General features: G+C 43.1%; 1 protein-coding gene and 1 long non-coding RNA gene across 5 annotated transcripts; both read left to right on the forward strand.

The window, feature by feature from the left end:
• Nucleotides 1–519: 519 nt before the first annotated feature.
• LOC145123253 (uncharacterized) lies at nucleotides 520–1956 on the forward strand. Its single transcript, XM_079058474.1, has 4 exons — nucleotides 520–819; nucleotides 1152–1280; nucleotides 1346–1530; nucleotides 1607–1956. The coding sequence occupies exons 1-4, from the start codon at nucleotides 601–603 to the stop codon at nucleotides 1941–1943; spliced, it is 870 nt and encodes a 289-aa protein (XP_078914600.1). The 5' UTR covers nucleotides 520–600; the 3' UTR covers nucleotides 1944–1956.
• Nucleotides 1957–3663: 1707 nt separating this feature from the next.
• Nucleotides 3664–8277, forward strand: LOC145125110 (uncharacterized). 4 transcript variants are annotated; one of them, XR_013715813.1, is made up of 8 exons: nucleotides 3664–4071; nucleotides 4172–4208; nucleotides 4284–4355; nucleotides 4832–5040; nucleotides 5440–5528; nucleotides 6174–6224; nucleotides 6599–6950; nucleotides 7383–8277. It is a non-coding gene; the product is annotated as an uncharacterized LOC145125110 (long non-coding RNA). The 4 variants fall into 4 exon arrangements; XR_013715814.1 differs by having other exon boundaries at nucleotides 3664–4034; XR_013715812.1 differs by having other exon boundaries at nucleotides 3664–4208.
• Nucleotides 8278–24687: the final 16410 nt, after the last annotated feature.

Here is a 24687-nt window from a genome sequence, read left to right on the forward strand (position 1 = left end):
AACAATGCAATTTCAACCAATAAAAATATTTTAAAATTGAATTAAGATGTGTATATGATAAAATAAATGTCCGCCAAAGCCCGTGCTAATCTCAACCCCGAGCCCGATCCTGCCTTGTTCCCGAGTTCTACTTAAGGAGAGAAATAAGAGGATACGGAGAGAAAGTAAGGGGTGTCGAAGAAAAATCGTATTCTCGAGTTTTATTATTGAAAGGAAAGTGAGGGGAGGGGAAGGATTTTGGAGTCATATTTCCTTCCAAATTTTCCTCCCAAATTGGGCGGATTTGGAAAGAAAGTGAGAGGAAGAAAAATTTTAATTTTATTTTCTTTTTCCTCCTGACTCAGGAACACAAAAACTAAAAATTTTCCTTTCCTTTCTTTTCATTTCCTTCGAACTCAGAGACACAGAATAATGAATATTTTCCTTCATCTCCCTTTAAAAAAAAAAAATAAAAATAAAAATAAAAATAAAACTCGTCAACAAGCGTAAAAAATATATTATCTGATCAAGGACAAAATCTTGATGGCGTTATTCCCGATTTGAGTAGTCGCATTAGTGGTCGAAGCAAGGTCGTCGAGTTATTGTGCATTTCTTTGAAAAATGGGATTTTCATCTGCTGCTACTTGTGTAGGTCTTCATAATTTGCCATGGAACTTCCACTCCCATCGTCAAAGGGTTTTCAAGATTCTTTGTTCGAGTGCTAAAGACACACATCAGAGTCCGATTACACTTGAGCTTTCAAACCCCAATAAAGCACTCAGGGCTTCGTCTTCCCAGATCGAAGCAGTTCAATTTGATGAAAGAAGTAGCCCCTTTGAGGTACTCTCCATTTTGTATCACCATATCATAGACCGCTTCCGTTTGATCATTGATGGTTTCTTTGGTTGGTATGTGTCATTATCTCCGTATGGGTTTTTGTTAGGACTTGAATCTTAGGGGATAATGAATTTGTTTTCGTTTGAGCTGTTTCTGGTGTTGCTTGGAGTCGGATTGTTTTGTGTTGCATCAAATTAAATTGGTTATTTGTTGCATAAATTTTATAACATCCGTAAATTACATTCGAGTTCATATTTTGGGTCTGATTCATTAATGAATCGTTGAAATTGGTAATTTGAAGACACAATTAATGTGTTGTGTATGAATGAATGAAGGTGAAGAATGAGATTGAAATGTGCTATGAGCTAATACGAAGACTTGGAAGAGGCGTGGTGTACTTGGGTTCTGCAAGGATGGGGCCAGGACATGAACATTATATCCAAACACAGGAATTGGCAAGAGAGGCAAGTCCATATTTATATTTTTGTATTGTGTTTGTAAAGACATGAAAGTTTTGATTTTGTTAAAGGTTGCAAAGCTGTTGGGATGTACTTCATGGTCAGGGGCTGGACCAGGGCTGATGGATGCTGCAACTCGGGGTGCTCTTGAAGCAGGAAAGCCGGTTGGTGGATTCAAGATTGCTAAAGAAGCAGGGGAATGGACAGCAACGAATTTTCATCCATATCTTCCTTCTCATGCTTACCTTACATGCAGGTAGATAGATGATGATGATGTGGTTAGAATTATTAGATTATTTACTGACTGAATCTGAATCTGAATCTGGATGCAGGTTTTTTTCTGCAAGAAAGCATGGGTTGGTGGATGCAGTGGTTAGAAGTAGTAAAGTGGAGAAGACGGGTGTGATTGTACTACCAGGAGGGATTGGCACTCTGGATGAGGCTTTTGAGATTCTTGCACTCATCCAGTTAGAGAGGATAGGTTCAGCACTTCCTGTTCCTTTTGTTTTGATGAATTATGACTCCTTTTATTCCAAGCTTTTACAGTTTCTGGAGGTATGTCAAGATTGGGGGACTGTTTCCAAAGGAGAGGTTTCCTCCCTTTTGAAAGTATGTAATAATAACTCTGAAGCACTCGCATATCTTGCACAATTTTATAATCAATGCTAAACACTTGTAATTCCGATGTTGTTTTAGCTTAGACTTTAGTAGCTTCAACCATTCCAAGCATTTCACTAAGTTTCTCAAATTCCTCCAACTTCAGTGGCTTTGTTTTTGTTTCTCCATAATTTACCAAATCTCTAAGAAAGTGAAACCTTACTCCAACGTGCTTACTTCTTCCATGAAAAATAGGATTTTTAGACAGTTAAATCGTCACAATGCACCACAGTTTAATCATTCTCTTCAACTCCAAGTTGCTCCAGATATATTGACAAACACAAACTATTGCAATGTATTCGGTTTTGGTGGTCTATAAGCACACTACTGGTTGCGTTTTAGAAAACCATGAAACAAATCCAGAACTCATAAATGCAAAACCAGAAGTACTTTTACAATCATCTAGGTCCCCGACATAATTGTTGACTAGTATAAGCATCAAGAGTTCAAGACATGTGTTACCTTCTCCCTTCTTGTACAATATATCCAACTCAATAGCCCCCTTTAGGTATCTCAAGATTCTTTTTGCTCAAACCCAATGTGGCATCCTTGGACTTGACATGTACATGCTTATGAAACTAACTAAAAAAAAAAAAAAATCCGAAATCCGGTCGTGTTGCAGTGAGGCACATAAGACTCCCTACAACTTGCTTGAACATAGTGACATCAACATCGCCATCTTCATCTTTTGATAATTTCGTCCTTGGAACATTCGGATTTTTATTGGATTGTTGTTACCCATGCCAAATTTTTCTAGAACTTCTTGAGCATATCTCCTTGGACAGATAAAGATTCCAGCTGCACTTTGAATGAATTCTATACCAAGGAAATGTCTTATTTTTCCCAAGTCAAACATATCAAATTTCGATATCATTGACCTTTTGAACTCTATGCAGACGTGCTTCTATCATTTCCAATGAAGATTAAATCACCCCATAAAGGCTAACTATCAAAATTGGTGAATGTTGGAATATCTTTCAAAACTTTATCTTCTAACGTAGGCCTCCATCTTGTTGTACTATGTGCTTGTTGTTTGATTGAGACCATACAACGTCTTTCTTAGCCTATAAACTTTATCTTCCTAAAAAATATTTATGGTTGTTTGATAGACTTCATCTTTGAGTTCTTCGTGCGGAAAAGCACTTTTTACATCAAGCTAGAGAACTTCCCATCCTAGGGATGAGCATATGACCTGCAAAACCGGACCGGACCGAAAAACCCGGAACTGGACCTGGGCTAAACCATATCTATCTATAACTGGGCCGGTTCCAGGTTTTATTGTTTTTAAAATATCGGTTTTCGGGTAAAACCGGACCGGACCGGTTAATGAAAAGTATTTTTTTATTTGATCGACTTGAAGCTATTAGTATTAGCCATATGCGACTGTGTTCCGAATTACTCATACCCTATTGTGTTAGATGGTTTTTTTGTGTACAAACTTTGTAATTAGTTTATTTTTATTATACTACAAATTAATATATATATATATATATATATATATATATATATATATATATATATATATATATATATATATATATATATTAAAATGTCCTAAGCAACACTAAACTTCATGCTGTTTGGTCAGAAATGGTCCTTTGTTTATGATGGTTTGTCATTTCTGGACTTTTTGCTGCGCATTTTCATTTTGGGCAATTTATGCCGTTGTATCTATTCTTTTGTGGACACATGTTATTACACCTGTCTGTCCCCGCCATTACTCTCCAATCAAAAACAGAACGGTGGATTATCCACCGACCGTCTCTCCTCTAGATTTTCTAATTCCTCCACTGTACTGCTCATTTACTCCAATTTCAGTCGCATCGACTTTTTTTTTCTCAGTTTTATCCGCCCAATCGATCTACCTTCCATCACCGGTCACCCAGATCGACTCTCCTCCGTACCCAACCGATCATCAACAATTCGGGCTCGACGTCCCACCAGCGGAGACGAGGCCGACGAACTGCACATTCCACCGCCAATCATTTTTTTCCACTGAACATCACCAATACAAACGCGATCGACTTCATCTTTGATTGAAATTTGGTTTCCTTTCGGCCGATTAGTTTGCCTTGCAGATATGGACTCACGTGCATTTCAACAGTACGCCTTCTCTGTTGCCATCATCTTGGATTTTTAGGTTGTAATTTACATATGATTAACTAGGATATTGTAACCTCTAAATGATTAATTAGGGTTCTTATTGATTGTTTCTATTTCTGTTTGGGTTCGATTTTAAGAATCTGAAGCTCTGTTATTGTGCATAAGAAACCCCTGGTACGTCGCTCTTAATTTTTTTCTTTTTGGATTTTTTCATCCTATTGCTTATACTTTAGGTCATTTTCTTATTAGGCTGAATCGTACCGTACAACAACAATTTAACCTACAATCCATTGCCACTTCATTTCAGGTTCCAACATTTAGGTATGCTTCTAATTTCTATATACAATGTATTAGTTATATCGTTTTTAATTTTTTTATGGTCTATAATGGTTACTTTATACTAAAATTAAGATGCTCATGCATATAAAGTGATAATTATGTGAAATTAGGTCTCATGATATATATCAACACACTGGAACTGGTAATTATTAGTCCATTGAAGTTTTCATAAAATGAATCAACGATATGATCTCATGAAGTGATAATTGGCTAACAATAAGCTCTAATATGTAATTTATTTAGTTAATTTATAACTTTATAATTACATATTTTCACATTGTATCGTTATATCTTCCAAGAAAAAAAAACTTATTTTATGTTATCTGTTTTCAATTGTAAATACATATTACTAAAAATTGAGGTTTGCATAAAAAGAAACTACTGGTCAATGTTATTCATTGTTTCAATAATGTTATATCTTATGAATGAAGTTTTAAAGTGGAAACATTTTGATACAGGCGTTAACCATTGATGAGAGCTCAAATATAGAGGTGAAGGGCATTACTGTCCAAAACAGTCAGCAAGAGAATTTTGCTATTTTCAGATGGGAATCTGTTTTCATCTTCGATGGAGTTCTATGGAGTACATCTTACTAAGTTATATACATAACTTTCAATATTGTTATCATTCATGTTGGGATTCTAAAACTTACAATGGGGCTGTTGAGGTATACCTATCAATCCTGAATCTAGAACAACTATTTCTTGTAACAGTCTGAAATTCAAGTGCATCTCTTAAACCCTTCTTCTTTATCAAGTTGTCAAATTTAGCCCCTAAAGGAAAAAGTATGGCAATTGAGTACGCTTGGCGTATTGAAGAGTACGCTGCGCGTACTCATGCGCTTATTTTGGACGCGGACTCGCCTAGGTACATTGGGCGTACCCAGGGTTACGCTGGGCGTTGCTGGCCCAGATGCAAAACCCTAATTGTGGCTTAAGGGCTATAAAAGGAATGATATGGTCTTGTCCCCAGCCACCATCCCTCAGAGAGAAACCCTAGGAGAGCAATATTATCGTTCTAAAGCTAGTGTGTGTGTTCTTGAGCTGAAAGTGCCTTTGTGTGTTAGTGAAGAAGAAGAGGAGGTTCTTGTGGAGGCTAGAAGTTGGAGTACAAGCTTGGATCTGAGTTTTACAGAGGGAGGAGCTTCACTTGGAGGTATAAAGCTCAAAGTTTTCCTTGTTATTTTTGATTTGTGCTTCATGGACCAATTTGTAGGGTTTTTGGTCCCAAGGTGGAGACTTTATGAGCAAATGGTCTCCATAAGCTTAGATCTGCCATATTTCAGAGTAATATGAGTTGTAGGTTCATAAAAATCCAATCTTGGACGTGAATATTAAGTCATGCATGAGATAAAGGCTTTTATGAGGAAAGAGGAAAGGTGTTAGAGTGATTAGTGACCTTTACAGCCATGCAAAGGCTTAAAGGTTTCAACTTTATGGATTAAGTGACCTTAGAAAAGTCAGATCTGGAGTTTGAGTTTATGTCTTAACCGTTTAAGACCAAAAATCCATAAGAGCATGAAACTGAGACTTATGCTGGGCGTAAATCTCAGTACGCGCAGCGTAAGGGTTTGAGACCCCGATTTTGGATCGCCGGAGTACGCCCTGCGTACAAGAGCTGGTACGCGCCGCGTACTGCCCCCAATTGACTTTCGGTGACTTTTAGGGTTTTAGTCAACATTTGGACTTTTGGGTCAAGGAGGGGTAAAATGGTCTTTTACCCTTCTGTAGGATTGTAGAATGGGATTTAATCTAGCCTTTGAGAGCCATTATTTATTGAGGATATTGTTTATGTGATTAGGCGGGGGCTAGATCAGTATATTCGCGTGCGAGGTTATCCGAGTTACCCGAGGTGAGTCTTCTCACTATACATTACCTAGAGTGGTATCTATGTGTAGACCGGAGGGTCTGGTGTGCTATGTGTATGTATGAGATTATGTGCATTGTGATATATGTATGCTATGTGTTGTATAGACCGGACCGAATGGTCCAACGATATAGACCGGACCGGAGGGTCCAACGATACAGACCGGACCGAAGGGTCCAATGAGCTATGACCGGACCAGAGGGTCCAACGAGCTACGGGACTGGAGGGTCCCGTTGAGACACATCGACCGGAGGGTCGTACTGTAGCCTCGAGTGGCGTATGTGTTGTATGTGGTATTTTGGGGAACTCACTAAGCATTTATGCTTACCGTGTTGTGTGTTGTGTGTTATGTGTTTCAGGTACCAGTGAGGATCGCGGGAAGGCGCCGACATGACCGTACACACATATGGAGTTTTATTTACATTGAGATCTTGGGAGTTGTTTATCGAGATGATGTTGATACATGGCTTTTGATATTACATATGAATTTTTATTATATTTGAAATGAAAAAAATTGTTTTGAAAATTTACGTTGTTACAAGTTGGTATCAGAGCCTTGGTTTGAGGGATTCGGATGCACCTTCGGGCGTATCTGAACTCAAACTGAGGATTTGAGAAATTTTTCACAATAAAACATTTTTTTCTAAAAGAGTAAAAGGTTTTGAAACGAGCAGATCAGAGCAGTGTGTACGATCATCTAACGCCCGAACGGTGATTTCCCAAAATACCCTTACATTATGTGTTATGAGATATGATACGATATGTTATTCATGCTAGAGTAGGCTAGGTATTCATATTAGGACTAGAGTGGCCTGATTTGTGATGCCTTATCCTAGGAGATTACTGCTGCTATGAGATGCTTGAGAGTGAGTAGGTAGCAGCGAGGAGCTTACGAGAGGTCTGCTGGAGGGTAGCCTATGCTTAGCGAGATATAGAGTACTTGTGATCTAGGATCCTAGGAGGAGGACTTGGAATGAATGCTGATGCGGTGTGGAAGGTAGTATAGGGCCCGTACTACTGAAAACACCGGATCAGTGCACAGTCCAAGTAAGAATCCTTAGAGTACTAAGGAACAAGTAGGGTTGAGTTATCGAGTGCGGGTATACTCGAGCGAGTCTCTGATGTTTTTATGTTGTATTTCAGAGACATCATGGTTGGGACACGCCACAGACCAGAGACGAGCGGCGTGAGTGACGAGGAGCTTCGTCAGATGATCCACGATGAGGTGGTTGCGGCTATCCGCGCAGAGATACCGGAGATGTTTGGGTCTATCAAGACCACATTGATTGAGACGTTTGACGAGAGATACGCAGCGGTTACTGAGGCTGCGGCTGTTGCAGCTACTGCGGTTGTGGCTGCTGCTAGACCTCAGGGGGTGACTCGTTGCTGTACCGGGAGTTCAGCAACATGAAGCCACCGGAGTTTGATGGGACGCAGGATCTGATTGCTGCGATGAGATGGATTTCTGATATCGAGGGATGCTTCTACACTGCTCGTGTCCGGAGCATCTGAGGGTTCGGTTTGCACTGAACCAGCTTCGCTTGGGGGCGAAGGACTGGTGGAAGTTTGTGACGGCGGACTTCACTACTGCAGAGCTTACTGCGGTGACCTGGGAGAGGTTCACCGTGATGTTTCGAGACGAGTATGTTCCCCCTGTGGAGAGGGAACGTCTGTGACATCCCCTAATTTCTCGGCCAGAAAAGACCGATTTAATTTATGCTTTTTAAAATAAAATCAGAGAAATCTTTTTAAAAGATGTTGCGGAATTGGTCCCCAATACAAAATATGATAAAAGTTTGTCAAAACCTTTCTTAAAGAAATATATAATTTCATTTCCTATCAAAACCTCGGGATGTCATGTTCCGATACAGATCAAAAGCATAAACAAGACATTATAAGCCTTTCAACAGTTATTTACAACTACTGGCCTATAATCCCAAAAATCTCTCATCGTCCTCCGACTATGCTCGGGGTCTACTACTTGTAACATAAAAAGCTGAGTGGGTCAGGCTTGGCAGCCTGGTGAGCATATAGGGTTTTCAACCCACAATAATAATAAACTTATTAAGTTCACCAATCAACAATAACCCTGATTACCCGTTCCCGTTATCCTCACTTTACGTCCCTAAACACTTTTCACAAGGGACCTAGTCTAAAGAATATCATCGGGATGGACACTATTGCTAAGGGGTTTCCTCAGCCATACAGGTCCTAAAGGCAACCATGAGGGGGATGGAGTACAGCGAATAAACACCCAAGTTCATTAACACCTACAGGTTGCGGGCCTGCTAGCGTTTCCCACTGGACTGTCTAGAAAGTCTGTGGTCGTCATCCAAACTCCGCTAGATGACTGAATCACAAATCACATCGAGGCCTCTCATCACTTTATTTTATCACACACCAACTATCTACCCACGTTCTACCCAACATATTTGTAGATAAAAATACTTATATAGTTTAAAACTTGTATAAAACATCAATTCAACAGTCACCTCAAATAAACAATTAATATATTTACACATAGCACGTATTATAAGGTAAATACTTCATATCTATGTGTAAAATGAAAGTGACTATACACTCACATCTTTTGATGAAAATCGGGCAGCAATTCGTTTCCTAAAACGATCGTTTCTAATAAAACCGGGAGTTTTATTCAGAAACAGAGCTCTGCGAGGGTCGGGCTTCGAAACCGAAAAGATAAAATTTCCGGGCTTCTCGGGCTCTTCGTGGCGTATTCCGGGGGTTATAATCGATACCGGGGCTTTGGGGGATGTTAAGATGAAGAAAATATGAAGAAAGGGTGAAAAATGGTGATTTTCTAAATGTATCCGAGAAGGCTCGCATGACCCTTCTATTTATAGGGGGTCCGAAGGTCGGTTCAGAAGGGGGAGTCATCAGGCGAGGACACGCGGCAGCAGCGCGAGGGTACGCAGCACATGGCTCGCATGTGCGAAGTCTCGGTGGCAGCCGCTGATTGGACCGAGGTCTAGTCCGAGACTTCGGACGAGGCCTCCTTCTGCGAGACTCGGACACGAGGAATAGGACACGCGTCGGACTCCTAGTGGACCCCTTCGGATCAGCTCACGAGATCGGATGACTCAGCAGCTCGGATACGTGGCTCGCAGGACTCACCAATTTTGGACATGTGGCACGATCTCAGCGAGGGTGACGTGGCAAAAACGTGACTATGCGAATTTTCTCGATTTTTGTGCAAAAACTTCTAAAATTCATAACTTTCGCATACGAGCTCCGTTTTTGACGTTCTTTATATGCACGCGTAGGTAAAATTACGCTCTACAACTTTTGTTTAGACTTCGTCGGCTAATTTTGACTTTAATTTTTTTAAATTATTATTTTTAACAGACCGGGACAGGAAATCCGTTAAAAATTCATAACTTCTTCATCCGACGTCCGTTTTCGTCAGACTTTTTACCGTTGTGCTACTAATGATGAGACCTTCGATTCTCGTTTAGGTCGTGTCGGCTAAAAAAACTCGATCTAAAATTCGAGTTTTTAGCTGTCTACTGCTAAGCTGAAACTTCGAAAAATTATAACTTCCTCATAGGAAGTCAGATTTGGGCGTTCTTTTTATACCTACTCTCGTTTTAACGAACACTACGAGTTTCGTTTAGATCACTAAGGCCAAAAAGTAGTTTATCGAAAACTCACTTTTTACGACATTCGGCCCCGTGCCGGTTTGTCGCGAAACTTCGACAGGTCATAACTTCTTCGTTATAACTCGGATTTCGGCATTCTTTATATATCCGTAATCCTTGTCACGCTCACTACAAGTTTCTGAATAGATATCGGCTTTATCTAAAATTTAATTTTGACGCTCATTTTTATTCTTAATTAATTAAGCCCTAATAATTAAGCATAAAACACATAATTCACATAATATTCACATAATTCCTTTTCATTTCTTCAAAATGAGTTACAAAGGTTAACCTAGACTATAATGTCGATATTAATGCCTAGCCTAGAAACACGGGCATTACAATTCTCTCCCCCTTAGGATGATTCCGTCTCCAGAATCACACATCAGCAAACAAATGCGGGTAGCGACTCATCATGTCACTCTCCATTTCCCAAGTGAGATTTGGCCCATTCGTATGTTTCCAACGCACAAGCACTAAATCGACCATCTTGCGTCGCAACTTCTTAGTCTTACGGTCAACGATTGCCTCAGGTTCTTCGATCAACCTCTTGTTTTCATCCAACCTTAACTCAGAAATCGGAATTATGTCGGGCACATCTCCCGTGAACTTTCTCAAATAGCACACATGAAATGTGTTATGAATACCCTCCAGTTCTTCCGGTAATTCTAGCTTGTAAGCTTGATTCCCGATCCTCTGAAGAACTTTAAATGGTCCAATAAACCTTGGATTTAACTTTCCCCTCTTACCAAATCTTATAAGTCCCTTCCACGGCGAGACTTTAAGTAAAACCGAATCTCCAACTTCGAAGGATATCGGTTGTCTTTTCTTGTCAGCATAACTCTTTTGTCGGTCTTGAACAGCTAACATCCTTTCCCTTATCACTTTTAACTTTTCAGCAGTTTGATGGACTATCTCAGGTCCCATAAACTGCTTTTCCCCAGCTTCCAGCCAGCAAGATAGCGTTCGACACTTTTCCCTATACAAAGCGTGATAAGGTGCCATCTTGATGCTTGAGTGGAAACTATTATTTATGAAAATTCTACTAGAGGTAAGTGTTCATCCCAATTACCTTGGAATTCTAGGGTACATGCTCTCAGCATATCCTCCAATGTTTGAATCGTTCGTTCGCTTTGACCATTAGTTTGCGGATGGTAAGTTGTACCCAAACACAGCTTGGTACCCAATTCCGCTTGTAGACTTCTCCAAAACCTTGAGGTAAAACGGCTGTCACGATCGGATACAATCGTTAACGGAACACCGTGTAGCCTCACAATTTCCTTCACGTAAGAATTCGCAAGTTTATCCATAGACCATTTCTCGTTAGCGGCTATGAAATGCGCACTCTTAGTGAAGCGATCAACGACCACCCAAATCATGTCGTGACCGTTCCTTGTTCTGGGCAGTTTAGTCACAAAATCCATAGTGATATCTTCCCATTTACCCATGGGTACAGGTAAAGGTTCTAAACTCCCATACGGGTTCTGATGTTGTGCCTTAACCCTAGCACAAGTTACACACTCGGTCACATACTTAGCAACATCGAGCTTCATCGTCGGCCACCAGTAATAGGGTTTTAGGTCCCTATACATTTTCGTACTGCCGGGATGAATCGAGTACATCGTTTTGTGAGCTTCTTCCATCAGAAGACCTCTTACTCCTCCCGTCTTAGGTACCCAAATCCTATCTTTGAATACCTTCAATCCCTGACCGTTTGTATGAAACACTAACGTTTTTCCCAAACGTTCCTTCTTTCGGTCATTCTTTTCTAAAGCTTCCTCCTGAGCTTTCTTTATACTTTCCACAATTGTCGAGACGACTTCAATTCTCAACGCTCTTGGCCTTCTCTTTTCAAGATTTACCTTCCGACTGAGAGCATCAGCAACAACATTTGCTTTACCAGGGTGGTAAAGTATCTCACAGTCGTAGTCCTTGAGTAATTCCAGCCAGCGCCGCTACCTCACGTTCAATTCCTTCTGATTAAAGAGATATTGAAGACTCTTATGATCAGTGAAAAGTTTACACTTAGTACCATAAAGATAATGCATCCATATCTTTAAGGCAAATACTACCGCTGCCAACTCCAGATCATGAGTTGGGTAGTTCTTTTCATGCTCTTTTAACTGCCTCGATGCATACGCTATCACTTTATCCCTTTGGGTCAGAAGACATCCTAACCCAACTCCAGAGGCATCACTATAGACTGCGAAGTCATCAACTCCTTCAGGTAACGAAAGAATCGGTGCTTCACACAATCTCTTCTTCAACTTCTCAATGGCTTCCTTATGCTTCTCATTCCAAGCATAAGTAGCTCCTTTGTGGGTCAAAGCTGTTAATGGAGTAGCGATCGAAGAAAAGCCTTGAATAAATCGGCGATAATATCCGGCTAATCCTAAAAAGCTTCGAATCTCCATGGGACTTTTTGGTTGTTCCCACTTCATCTCAGCTTCGATCTTTGCCGGGTCAACCATTATTCCTTCTTGGTTAACCACATGACCTAAAAATTGGACTTCTTGAATCCAAAATTCACATTTGGAGAACTTTGCATGCAGCTTCTCCTTCTTCAGGACTTCTAGCACCTCACGCAGATGCTTTTCGTGCTCCTGCTTGCTTTTTGAATAGATCAAGATATCGTTTATGAATACTATCACGGATTTATCAAGGTATGGTTTACAAACCCTGTTCATCAAATCCATGAAAGCTGCTGGGGCATTGGTTAATCCGAACGACATAACCAAAAATTCATAGTGTCCATATCTTGTTCTGAATGCAGTCTTCTCGATATCCTGCTCCCTCACCTTTAGTTGATGGTATCCCGACCTAAGATCGATCTTCGAAAAATAGCTCGAACCTTGCAACTGGTTGAACATGTCATCGATCCTTGGTAACGGGTACTTGTTCTTTATCGTCGCTTTATTCAGCTCTCTGTAATCGATGCACATTCTCATGCTCCCGTCTTTCTTCTTTACAAACAACACAGGGGCTCCCAAGGGTGATGAACTAGGTCGAATGAAACCTTTGTCCAATAACTCCTGAAGTTGTGTCATAAGTTCTTTCATTTCGGTTGGCGCTAATCGATACGGTGCTTTTGCTATCGGCGTCATTCCTGGTAACAAGTCGATACGAAACTCAACTTGTCGATCAGGGGGCAATCCGAGAAGATCTTCGAGAAAGACTTTCGGATGATCACACACCACCGGAATATCCTGCACCTCCTTCTTTTCCTTCTTAGCATCGATCACGAACGCTAAATATGATGTACACCCCTTGGCCAAACACTTTCTGGCTTTCATTAGGGAAATGATTCCAGAGTTTACTCTGCGTTTGTCTCCATACACCATAAACGACTCTCTCCCTGGCGGGTTTACTTTTACTATCTTCTTTCTACACAATATTTTGGTGTCATTGGCGCTAAGCCAATCCATTCCTAAAACTATGTCGAAACCATTTAACTCGATAGGCAATAATTCCTCGTGGAACTTATTCCTATCCAAGTCAATGATGATGTTTTTCATACGATGGCTAACAGGTACAAACTTGCCACTAGCAATCTCGACTAATAAGGCATTAACTAGTCTATCTACAGGCAAAGCTAGTTTTCTACCAAATTCATGCGATATAAAGGAGTAATTGGCTCCAGAATCAAACAAAATTTGGGCAGGCAATTCGTTTACGAGAAAGGTACCTGAAGCGACATCGACTTCTTCTTTTGCAGCTTCAAGGGTCATCTGAAAGGCTCTCGCCTTCGGCTTTGGTGGTAGATTGGGCTTTGCTGCATCCTTCCTCTTTGGACAGTCTTTAAAAACATGCCCTTCTTCATGGCACTCAAAACATACCCTTTTGTCGGATGGACACACGTTGGCATAATGCCCAGTCTTTCCACATTTGTAGCAAGTCACCTCCTCACTACATTTCCCAGAGTGCTTCTTCTTGCACTTCTCACACCATTTCACTTCACCTCCACCTCCTCCAAACTTCTTAGACTTAGAAAATTTGTTTTTCTTGTTGGAACCTGAAGTTCCTTCAAATTTTCTCTTTTCACCAACTTCTGCCCTCTCCAGACCCTTCTCTTTGATCTGAACCTCAACATTCTTAGCAGCCCCAGATGGCGGCTTTCAAAGTGGTTGCTTGCTTAACCATCAGACCAAAGTCCGCTGGTAATCCGAAGGCAAACTTGTTAACCTTAGAGAGTTCAGTTGGAACTAGGTAAGGAACAAGCTTCAGCTTTTCGGTAAAACTAGCAGCGTATTCAGTAACGCTCATCTTTCCCTTCTTTAAATTCTGGAATTCATTATTAATTTCCAGAAGATCCTGCTCAGAGCAGTATTGCAGTTTCAGTTGTAGCACAAAGTCTTCCCAAGACATCTTACTAGCTTCTCCCTTGGGCATCAAATAAGCTAGTAACTTCCACCAGCTCAACACACCAGATTTCAACAGAGGAATTGCAAGTGCGGTCTTCTGTTTGTTGCTGCACTCACAGCTTTCAAACATCGTCTCCATTTCGGAGATCCAATTCATGACTTCCACCGGTGTCGGACTCCCAGATAGACACGGCGGTTTAGATGCCATGAAATCTTTGTATTTGCATCCGCGTCCATCAACTCCTCCATCCTGGTTGTTTTGTCTAACTATCGGTGGGTTGGCTTGACCAAGAGTCCCACTATAGTTCCCTCCTACTGATTGCCCTTCATTCAATACGGGCTGTTCAACAGGTATCGTAGTTTCTTCCCTATTCTGTTGTAGTAACCGCCTCGTCTCCTCCATTTTGCATTGCTTGTACCCCAGCCATCGTCATTGGCTCAGGTGCAGCTCCTACAACAGGTACTTGCTCAACTACTTGAGGTTGAGGCTGTTGATCCCTGTTTCCGTTTGCATTTGCAGCTCCACTACGAGTTCTTGCCATTACAATCTATATACCGAATAAGGCGAATTTAGGTCTTTATCCTTGTTAAACATTTCCTCAGCCATACATGTCCTAAAGGCAACCATGATGGGGATTGAATACAATGAATAAACACCCAAGTTCATTAACACCTACAGGTTGCGGGCGTGCTAGCGTTTCCCACTGGACTGTCTAGAAAGTCCGTGGTCGTCATCCAAACTCCGCTAGATGACTGAATCACAAATCACATCGAGGCCTCTCATCACTTTATTTTATCACACACCAACTATCTACCCATGTTCTACCCAACATATTTGTAGATAAAAATACTTATACAGTTTAAAACTTGTATAAAACATCAATTCAACAGTCACCTCAAATAAACAATTAATATATTTACACATAGCACGTATTATAAGGTAAATACTTCATATCTATGTGTAAACTGAAAGTGACTATACACTCACATGTTTTGATGAAAATCGGGCAGCAATTCGTTTCCTAAAACGATCGTTTCTAATAAAACCGGGAGTTTTATTCAGAAATAGGGCTCTACGAGGGTCGGCCTTCGAAACCGAAAAGATAAATTTTTCGGGCTTCTCGGGCTCTTCGTGGCGTATTCCGGGGGTTATAATCGATACCGGGGCTTTGGGGGATGTTAAGATGAAGAAAATATGAAGAAAGGGATGAAAAATGGTGATTTTCTAAATGTATCCGAGAAGGCTCGCATGACCCTTCTATTTATAGGGGGTCCGAAGGTCGGTTCAGGAGGGCGAGTCATCAGGCGAGGACACGCGGCAGCAGGGCGAGGGTGCGCAGCACATGGCTCGCATGTGCGAAGTCTCGGTGGGGGCCGCTGATTGGACCGAGGTCTAGTCCGAGACTTCGGACGTGGCCTCCTTCTGCGAGACTCGGACACGAGGAATAGGACACGCGTCGGACTCCTAGTGGACCCCTTCGGATCAGCTCACGAGATCCGATGACTCAGCAGCTCGGACACGTGGCTCGCATGACTCACCAATTTCGGACACGTGGCACGATCTCAGCGAGGGTGACGTGGCAAAAACGTGACTATGCGAATTTTCTTGATTTTTGTGCAAAAACTTCTAAAATCAATAACTTTCGCATACGAGCTCCGTTTTTGACGTTCTTTATATGCACGCGTAGGTAAAATTACGCTCTACAACTTTCGTTTAGACTTCGTCGGCTAATTTTGACGTTAATTTTTTTAAATTATTATTTTTAACAGACCGGGACAGGAAATCCGTTAAAAATTCGTAACTTCTTCATCCGACGTCCGTTTTCGTCAGACTTTTTACCGTTGTGCTACTAATGACGAGACCTTCGATTCTCGTTTAGGTCGTGTCGGCTAAAAATCACTCGATCTAAAATTCGAGTTTTTAGCTGTCTATTGCTAAGCTGAAACTTCGAAAAATCATAACTTCCTCATACGAAGTCAGATTTGGGCGTTCTTTTTATACCTACTCTCCGATTAACGAACACTACGAGTTTCGTTTAGATCACTAAGGCCAAGAAGTAGTTTATCGAAAACTCACTTTTTACGACATTCGGCCCCGTGCCGGTTTGTCGCGAAACTTCGACAGGTCATAACTTCTTCGTTATAACTCGGATTTCGGCATTCTTTATATATCCGTAATCCTTGTCACGCCCACTACAAGTTTCTTAATAGATATCGGCTTTATCTAAAATTTAATTTTGACGCTCATTTTTATTTTTAATTAATTAAGCCCTAATAATTAAGCATAAAACACATAATTCACATAATATTCACATAATTCCTTTTAATTTCTTCAAAATGAGTTACAAAGGTTAACCTAGACTATAATGTCGATATTAATGCCTAGCCTAGAAACACGGGCATTACAACGTCTAGCCCAGGAGTTCTTGTCCCTCAAGCAGGGAACTGAGTCTGTGACATTGATTACGAGGATGTTTCATGAGAGGGCGTTGTTTTGCCCTGAGCACGTGTCTACTGAGCAGGCACGTATGAGCTGGTACTTGAGCATACTGAGGAGGGATATTCGTGAGTTCGTGGCGAACTCGTCATACCGGACATTTTCTGAGCTCCATGCAAATGCCCGGAAGAGGGAGATTGAGTTGGAGACTCAGGTCAGGGAGGAGGCCGAGTCTCAGAGGAGGGACTGGCGACCGGCGCAGGCTCAGCCGGCAGCCAAGCGGGCAAAGCCCGCTGATTCGAGATTTGGGGGTCTGAAGGGTCGCACTTGTGGGAAGTGCGGCAAGACCCATGAGGGGGTGTGCAAAGCTGGGGTATGTTACAAGTGTGGGAAGGAGGGGAATTTTGCGAGGGATTGCCCCAAGGGATTTACGGTTTGCTTTCATTGCAACTAGACCGACCATTGGAAGGCCGAGTGCCCACAGCTGCTGCAGGGATCAACGCAGGGATCTACACCTGCTGCTAGAGCTACCGAGACCCGGCTAGTGAAGGCCGAGGCACCAAAGGCTCGCAGGAGAGCCTTCTAGTTGACAGCGGAGGAGGTCCGCGCATCGCCTGATGTTGTGGCTGGTATGTATTCTTTCATCTATTTATTTTGAGTTTGAGATATTGTGCTTATATTATGATATGCGTAGGTACTTTTCTTGTGAGTTCTTGTTATTTGACTCGGGTGCAAGTCGATCTTTTGTGTCGTTAGCCTTTAGTCAGCACATCAATATCCGTCGGGAGGCGTTGAGTCGACCTCTACGAGTTTCCATAGCTGACGAGCGAGTGGTGTATGCCACTGATGTGATTCGAGGATGTGTACTCGAGATATTCGGTGTTGAGTTCCCGATTGATCTGGTCCTGATTGCGATGGGGGATGTATGTGTCATTGTGGGCATGGACTGGTTGAGCAGATTTGGAGCGGTTATTGACTGCGAGCGACAGCTGGTGACCATACAAGACCCTAGTGGGGGAGTTCTTACGGTGTATGGCGAGGGTACCCGTTCTGGGTCAACGTTCTGTTCGGCTGTTAGAGCGAGGCAGAGTCTACATCAGGGCTGTAGTGGGTTTGTGGCCTATGTGACGGACACACGAGTGGCCGCGGAGAGGCCGAGTTTGGTTGATGATGTACCGATAGTGCGAGAGTTCCCAAACGTTTTCCCCGAGGAGTTTCCGGGTGTGCCTCCCGAGAGGCAAGTGGAGTTTCGTATCGATTTAGTTCCGGGAGCGGCGCCTATTGCCAAGGCACCTTATCGCCTTGTGCCGCCAGAGATGCAGGAGTTATCCTCTCAGCTTCAGGAGCTGCTGGGGAAGGGGTTTATTCGACCGAGTAGCTCGCCGTGGGGAGCGCCGATCCTTTTTGTCAAGAAAAAGGATGGTTCATACCGGATGTGCATTGATTACCGGGAGTTGAACAAGTTGACGGTCAAGAACCGTTACCCCTTACCGAGGATCGATGATCTGTTCGATCAGTTGCAGGGAGCATCTTGGTTCTCCAAGATTGATTTAAGGTCTGGATATCATCAGATGAGAGTGCGGGATGAGGATATCCAGAAGACGGCGTTCAGGACTCGTTATGGGCATTACGAGTTCGTGGTGATGCCTTTTGGGCTCACCAATGCACCGGCGGCGTTCATGGATCTCATGAACAGGGTGTGCAGGCCGATGTTGGATCGTTCGGTGATCGTGTTCATCGATGATATATTGGTGTATTCGAGATCCAGAGAGCAGCATGAGGAGCATTTGAGAGAAATTCTCGGAGTTTTGAGATCGGAGTGGCTTTACGCCAAATTCTCCAAGTGCGATTTCTGGTTACGAGAGGTCCAATTCTTGGGGCATCTCGTCAACCAGAATGGGATATTGGTCGATCCGGCCAAGATTGAGGCTGTGATGAGATGGGAGGTGCCGAGATCCCCCACCGAGATCAGGAGTTTTCTGGGGTTGGCTGGCTATTATCGGAGATTTATCAAGGATTTCTCCAAGATTGCCGTTCCTCTCACCAGGTTGACCCGGAAGGGCGTGGCTTTTAGTTGGGGTCCTGAGCAGCAGGCCTCATTCGAGACACTTCGCCAGAGATTATGCGAAGCCCCGGTGTTAGCCCTTTCGGAGGGGATGGAGGATTTTATGGTGTATTGTGACGCATCGATATTGGGGTTGGGTGCGGTGCTGATGCAGAGAGGGCATGTGATAGCATACGCATCGAGGCAGCTGAAGCCTCATGAGACGAGGTATCCCACCCACGATCTGGAGTTAGGGTAAGTGGTGTTCGCCCTCAAGATCTGGCGTCACTATTTGTATGGGGTTCGGTGTACCATATACACGGACTACAAGAGCTTGAAGTATTTGATGCATCAGCGCAACCTGAATATGCGCCAGAGGAGATGGTTGGATGTGGTAAAGGATTATGATTGTGAGATCCTGTACCACCCGGGCAAGGCTAACGTTGTAGCCGATGCCCTGAGCCGTAGGGCGGAGAGTGCCCCGATACGAGACGTTTGTATGAGGTTGACAATGATGACTCCGGTGTTGGACACCATTCGGGAGGCCCAGGCAGAGGCCGTGAGACCGGAGAACCGCAAGAGAGAGCGGGTGATCGGGCAGGTATCTGAGTTCGTTACTGATAGCCGAGGGCTTATGACCTTTCAGGGTCGGATTTGGGTGCCGTTTGCGGGCGGGGCACGTACAATTCTGATGGAGGAGGCGCACAGGTCGAGGTTCTCGATCCATCCCGGGGCCACTAAGATGTATTTGGACCTGAAGAGAGACTATTGGTGGCCCTGTATGAAGAGGGATGTTGCGTGATTCGTTGATAGGTGCTTGACCTGTCGCAGGGTCAAGGCCGAGCACCAGCGTCCGCATGGCAAGTTGCAGCCAGTTGAGGTTCCCCAGTGGAAGTGGGAACAGATTTCTATGGACTTTATCACCAAATTGCCAAGGACCGCGATGGGTGTCGATGCAATTTGGGTGATCGTCGACCGGCTGATGAAGAGCGCTCACTTCCTTGCCATCAGTGAGAGCTCTTCTGCAGAGAGACTGGCAGAGTTGTATGTGAGGGAGGTGGTATCGCGGCATGGAGTACCGATCTCGATTGTGTCAGATCGAGATGTACGTTTCACTTCCAGGTTCTGGAAGAAGTTCCATGAGGAGTTGGGCACGAGGCTGCATTTCAGTACCGCTTACCACCCACAGACGGACAGACAGAGTGAGCGGACGATTCAGACGCTCGAGGACATGCTTCGAGCATGTGTGTTGGACTTCGGAGGAAGTTGGGACACGTATTTGCCGTTGGATGAGTTTTCCTATAACAACAGCCACCATTCGAGTATTGGTATGCCTCCCTTCGAGTTGTTGTATGGGAGGAGGTGTCAGACTCCCATCTGCTGAGGAGAGGTAGGGCAGCGAGTGATGGGCAGCACTGAGATAGTGCTTCAGACGACAGAGCAGATACAGCAGGTCAGACAAAGGTTGTTAACAGCTCAGAGTCGCCAGAAGAGTTATGCGGATAGGCGGCGGTCCGAGCTCGAGTTCCAGGTGGGAGACTTCGTACTCCTGAAGGTATCTCCTTGGAAAGGAGTGATTCGATTCCGGAAGAGGGGCAAGCTAGGACCCCGGTAGATTGGTCCTTTCAGGGTGACCGCTAGGGTGGGCAGGGTAGCATACCGTTTGGAGCTACCTGCGGAGTTGAGCCAGATACATGATACCTTCCACGTATCTCAGTTGAGGAAGTGTATTGCCGACGAGACGGCAGTTGTACCGTTGGAGGATATTTAGGTGGATGCGAGCCTGAATTATGTTGAGAGACCAATCGCAATAGTGGATCAGAAGATCAAGGTTCTGAGGAATAAGGAAGTGTCATTAGTTCAGGTGTAGTGGCAGCATCAGAGAGGGTCCGAGCTGACTTGGGAGCCGGAGTTGGAGATGCGGGAGCAGCATCCGGAGTTGTTCGCAGCATGAGACTTTGAGGGCGAAGTCTGGTTCTAGTGGGGGAGAATTGTAACAGTCTGAAATTCAGGTGCATCTCTTAAACCCTTTTTCTTTATCAAGTTGTCAAATTTAGCCCCTAAAGGAAAACGTATGGCAATTGAGTACGCTGCGCGTACTGAAGAGTACGATGCACGTACTCATGCGCTTATTTTGGACGCGGACTCGCCTAGGTACGCTGGGCGTAGCTGGCCCAGACGCAAAACCATAATTGTGGCTTGAGGGCTATAAAAGGAATGATATAGTCTTGTCCCCAGCCACCATCCCTCAGAGAGAAACCCTAGGATAGCAATATTATCGTTTTAAAGCTAGTGTGTGTGTGTTCTTGAGCTAGAAAGTGCCTTTGTGTGTTAGTGAAGAAGAAGAGGAGGTTCTTGTGGAGGCTAGAAGTTGGATTACAAGCTTGGATCTGAGTTCTACAGAGGGAGGAGCTTCACTTGGAGGTATAATGCTCAAAGCTTTCCTTGTTATTTTTGATGTGTGCTTCATGGACCAATTTTTAGGGTTTTTGGTCCCAAGGTGGAGACTTTATGAGCAAATGGTCTCCATAAGCTTAGATCTGCCATATTTCAGAGTAATATGAGTTGTGGGTTCATAAAAATCCAATCTTGGACGTGAATATTAAGTGATGCATGAGATAAAGGCTTTATGAGGAAAGAGGAAAGGTGTTAGAGTGATTAGTGACCTTTACAGTCATGCAAAGGCTTAAAAGTTTCAACATTATGGATTAAGTGACCTTAGAAAAGTCAGATTTGGAGTTTGAGTTTATGTCTTAACCTTTTAAAACCAAAAATCCGTAAGAGCATGAAACTGAGACTTACGTTGGGCGTAAATCTCAGTACGCGCAGTGTAAGGGTTTGAGACCCCGAATCTGGATCGCTGGAGTACACCCCGCGTACAAGAGCTGGTACGCGCCGCGTACTGCCCCCAGTTGACTTTCGGTGACTTTTAGGGTTTTAGTCAACATTTGGACTTTTGGGTCAAGGAGGGGTAAAATGGTCTTTTACCCTTCTGTGGGATTGTAGAAAGGGATTTAATCTAGCCTTTGAGAGCCATTATTTATTGAGGATATTGTTTATGTGATTAGGCGCGGGCTAGATCAGTATATTCGCGTCCGAGGTTATCCGAGTTACCCGAGGTGAGTCTTCTCACTATACATTACCTAGAGTGGTATCTATGTGTAGACCGGAGGGTCTTGTATGCTATGTGTATGTATGAGATTATGTGTATTGTGATATATGTATGCTATGTGTTGTATAGACCGGACCAGAGGGTCCATCGATATAGACGGACTGGAGGGTCCAACGATATAGACCGGACCGAAGGGTCCAACGATACAGACCGGACCGAAGGGTCCAACGAGCTATGACCGGACCAGAGGGTCCAACGAGCTACGCGACTGGAGGGTCCCGCTGAGACACATCGACCGGAGGGTCGTACTGTAGCCTCGAGTGGCGTATGTGTTGTATGTGGTATTTTGGGGAACTCACTAAGCATTTATGATTACCGTGTTGTGTGTTATGTGTTTCAGGTACCAGTGAGGATCGCGGGAAGGCGCCGGCATGACCGTACACACAGATGGAGTTCTATTTACATTGAGATCTTGGGAGTTGTTTATCGAGATGATGTTGATACATGGATTTTGATATTACATATGAATTTTTATTATATTTGAAATGAAAAAAATTGTTTTGAAAATTTACGTTGTTACATTTCTACTTTCTTTAATCACTGTAGGCTCTGATGGCTCATCTCGTTCATCAGTCAGTCTGTAATATCCGAATTTACAACTTCTTAGTTTATATTTGAAGCATGCCTGGATGGGTATAGATGTAATTTTTCCAAAGGCCTACCCAACGAAATCATTTAATAATATTACTAAAGAAGGGTATTGTAATTTAATAAAATGTTCAAAAAGCAAGTACGGATGTTGGTACTTTCTGGTGGCATCCTACATATACAAACACCAATCATCATCATCTTCTTCCCAAAAAAGTAAGATGATGAACAAAGCTTATTTGATTAGGAAAGCTACGAGTGAGGTTCACCGAATCAAAAAGATATATCGAATAAAAAAAGAAGGTACTCAATTTCATAAATCTTTTATGATTTCTTTCATTCTTTTTCTTTTCAATTTCAGATGAGGGAATAGATACAAAAAGCCCTGTTGAAAAAGTGGATAGATAGAACCACCGGTTCCCCTGATTTGCTCCACCATACTTGGATTGCGAGGTTGGTGTTTTATTGTTTTTTTTCTATTTTTTTCGTGAGATCATTGATTCATCTTGCTTGCATTGTTTTCGGTGCATCATGGGTTTTTAAATCCTTAATATGACACATTGAGACATGAATATTATGGTGATATAGCATTCAATAGGTGTGCCAATGCCCCATGGGTGTATTCTGTGGGTTAGATCTTGCTGTAACCGAAATCTTTGTAGGTTTGCAGTCACTGATATATGGTTTGCTTCTCTCTCTCTCTTTTTTTTTTCTTTTTAACTAAATAATTGTTCAAACGAAACTAAATAAGATTTGTATGTATATTAAGTGAATATTATTTGGACATGTAACATCCGGAATCCCAGGTATCCTATTTTTTTATTAATTATTTTGTGTCAAGAAGAGGAACTCGACGAGTTGGCGCTTAAACTCGTCGAGTAGGATCGCGTTTGCTGACTGGATTAATGAACGGACTCGACGAGTCGATGGGTGAACTCGACGAGTCCGCGCTGTGGGTGGAAACCCTAAATCCTCGGGCCTGTGCCCTATTTAAAGGACCTTATGGCCCTCATTTGCGGCTACCAGTCCTGAGAGAGAGTCCCTAGTGAGCTTGAGCGTGTGGTGTGAGAAGAAGGGCTATTTTGATCCTTGTTGGTGTAGTTTTTGCAAAGAAGAAGGAGATTCCAGCAAAAGAAGGTCAAGGGGGTTGCTATTCTGTGGTTTCAAGCAAGGAAACTCCATCTTTGAGGTATTAAATCGAACCTTCTTTTGTTTTGGTGTAGAACCCTTGAATCTAGGGTTTTCTCTACCATTTATTGACTTGGATATGATGCTTATGATGTCCCTTTGAGTGTTAAACTTTGGATCTGGACCTTGAGAGGTCCAGAGAGCCCTAACCTCCCTGCTTTATGCTATTCCATTAGAGATATGAACCTAGGTTGCCATTTTAGAGGCTATTTCACCAAAAGAAGAATATTGGACATTGCATGAGTGTAAAGGTCGGACCTTTACGTGATTATTGAGTATGGTAAGGTCAGATCTATAGGTTAGAGAAACAGATCTGACCTCAGAAGGTCATTTGTGTGTTGCCAAGGAAGGAACTCGCCGAGTCCATAAGGGGACTCGACGAGTCGAGTCGGGGTTGCCCCTCGATTCACGACCAGTGGTAACCCGTCGAGTGGAAGGTTCACTCGACGAGTCGAGTGAGACCTTAGAAGGATTCAGGGGACACGCTTGGACTCGCCGAGTCACCTATGTGCACTCGACGAGTCTGGTCAAAGTTTGACCGTTGACTAGAGTTGACTTCCGTTGACCTTGGGGTTTTTGGTCAAGCTGATCCAAGAGGGGTCAGAGAGGGGTAGAATGGTCTTCTACCCATTATTAGAGATGAGTACATGAGAGGATTTTGATTAGAGATGTTATCCTGTTGATAGGAGGAGGCTAGGTCGGGATATTCGAGCACGAGAGTTTATCCTTCATACGAGGTGAGTCTTCTCACTATACATTACCTAGAGTGGTATCTATGTGCAGACCGGAGGGTCTTATGTGTTATGTGTATGTTTGAGATTATATGCCTTGTGATATATGTATGTTATATGTTATATAGACCGGACTGGAGAGTCCAACGATATAGACCGGACCGAAGGGTCCAACGATTCAGACCGGACCAGAGGGTCCAACGAGCTATGACCGGACCAGAAGGTCCAACGAGCTACGGGACTGGAGGGTCCCGCTGAGACACATAGA

The sequence above is a fragment of the Lactuca virosa genome, chromosome 7, assembly GCF_052849685.1.
Source record: "Lactuca virosa cultivar CGN04683 chromosome 7, Lactuca_virosa_CGN04683_v6, whole genome shotgun sequence".
Classification (NCBI taxonomy): domain Eukaryota; kingdom Viridiplantae; phylum Streptophyta; class Magnoliopsida; order Asterales; family Asteraceae; genus Lactuca; species Lactuca virosa.

Coding starts and splice junctions, on each gene's coding strand:
- LOC145123253 (XM_079058474.1), top strand. CDS start 601: ATGGGATTTTCATCTGCTGCTACTTGTGTAGGTCTTCATAATTTGCCA. Junction 820..1,151: donor AAAGAAGTAGCCCCTTTGAG/GTACTCTCCATT, acceptor GAATGAATGAAG/GTGAAGAATGAGATTGAAAT. Junction 1,531..1,606: donor CATGCTTACCTTACATGCAG/GTAGATAGATGA, acceptor ATCTGGATGCAG/GTTTTTTTCTGCAAGAAAGC.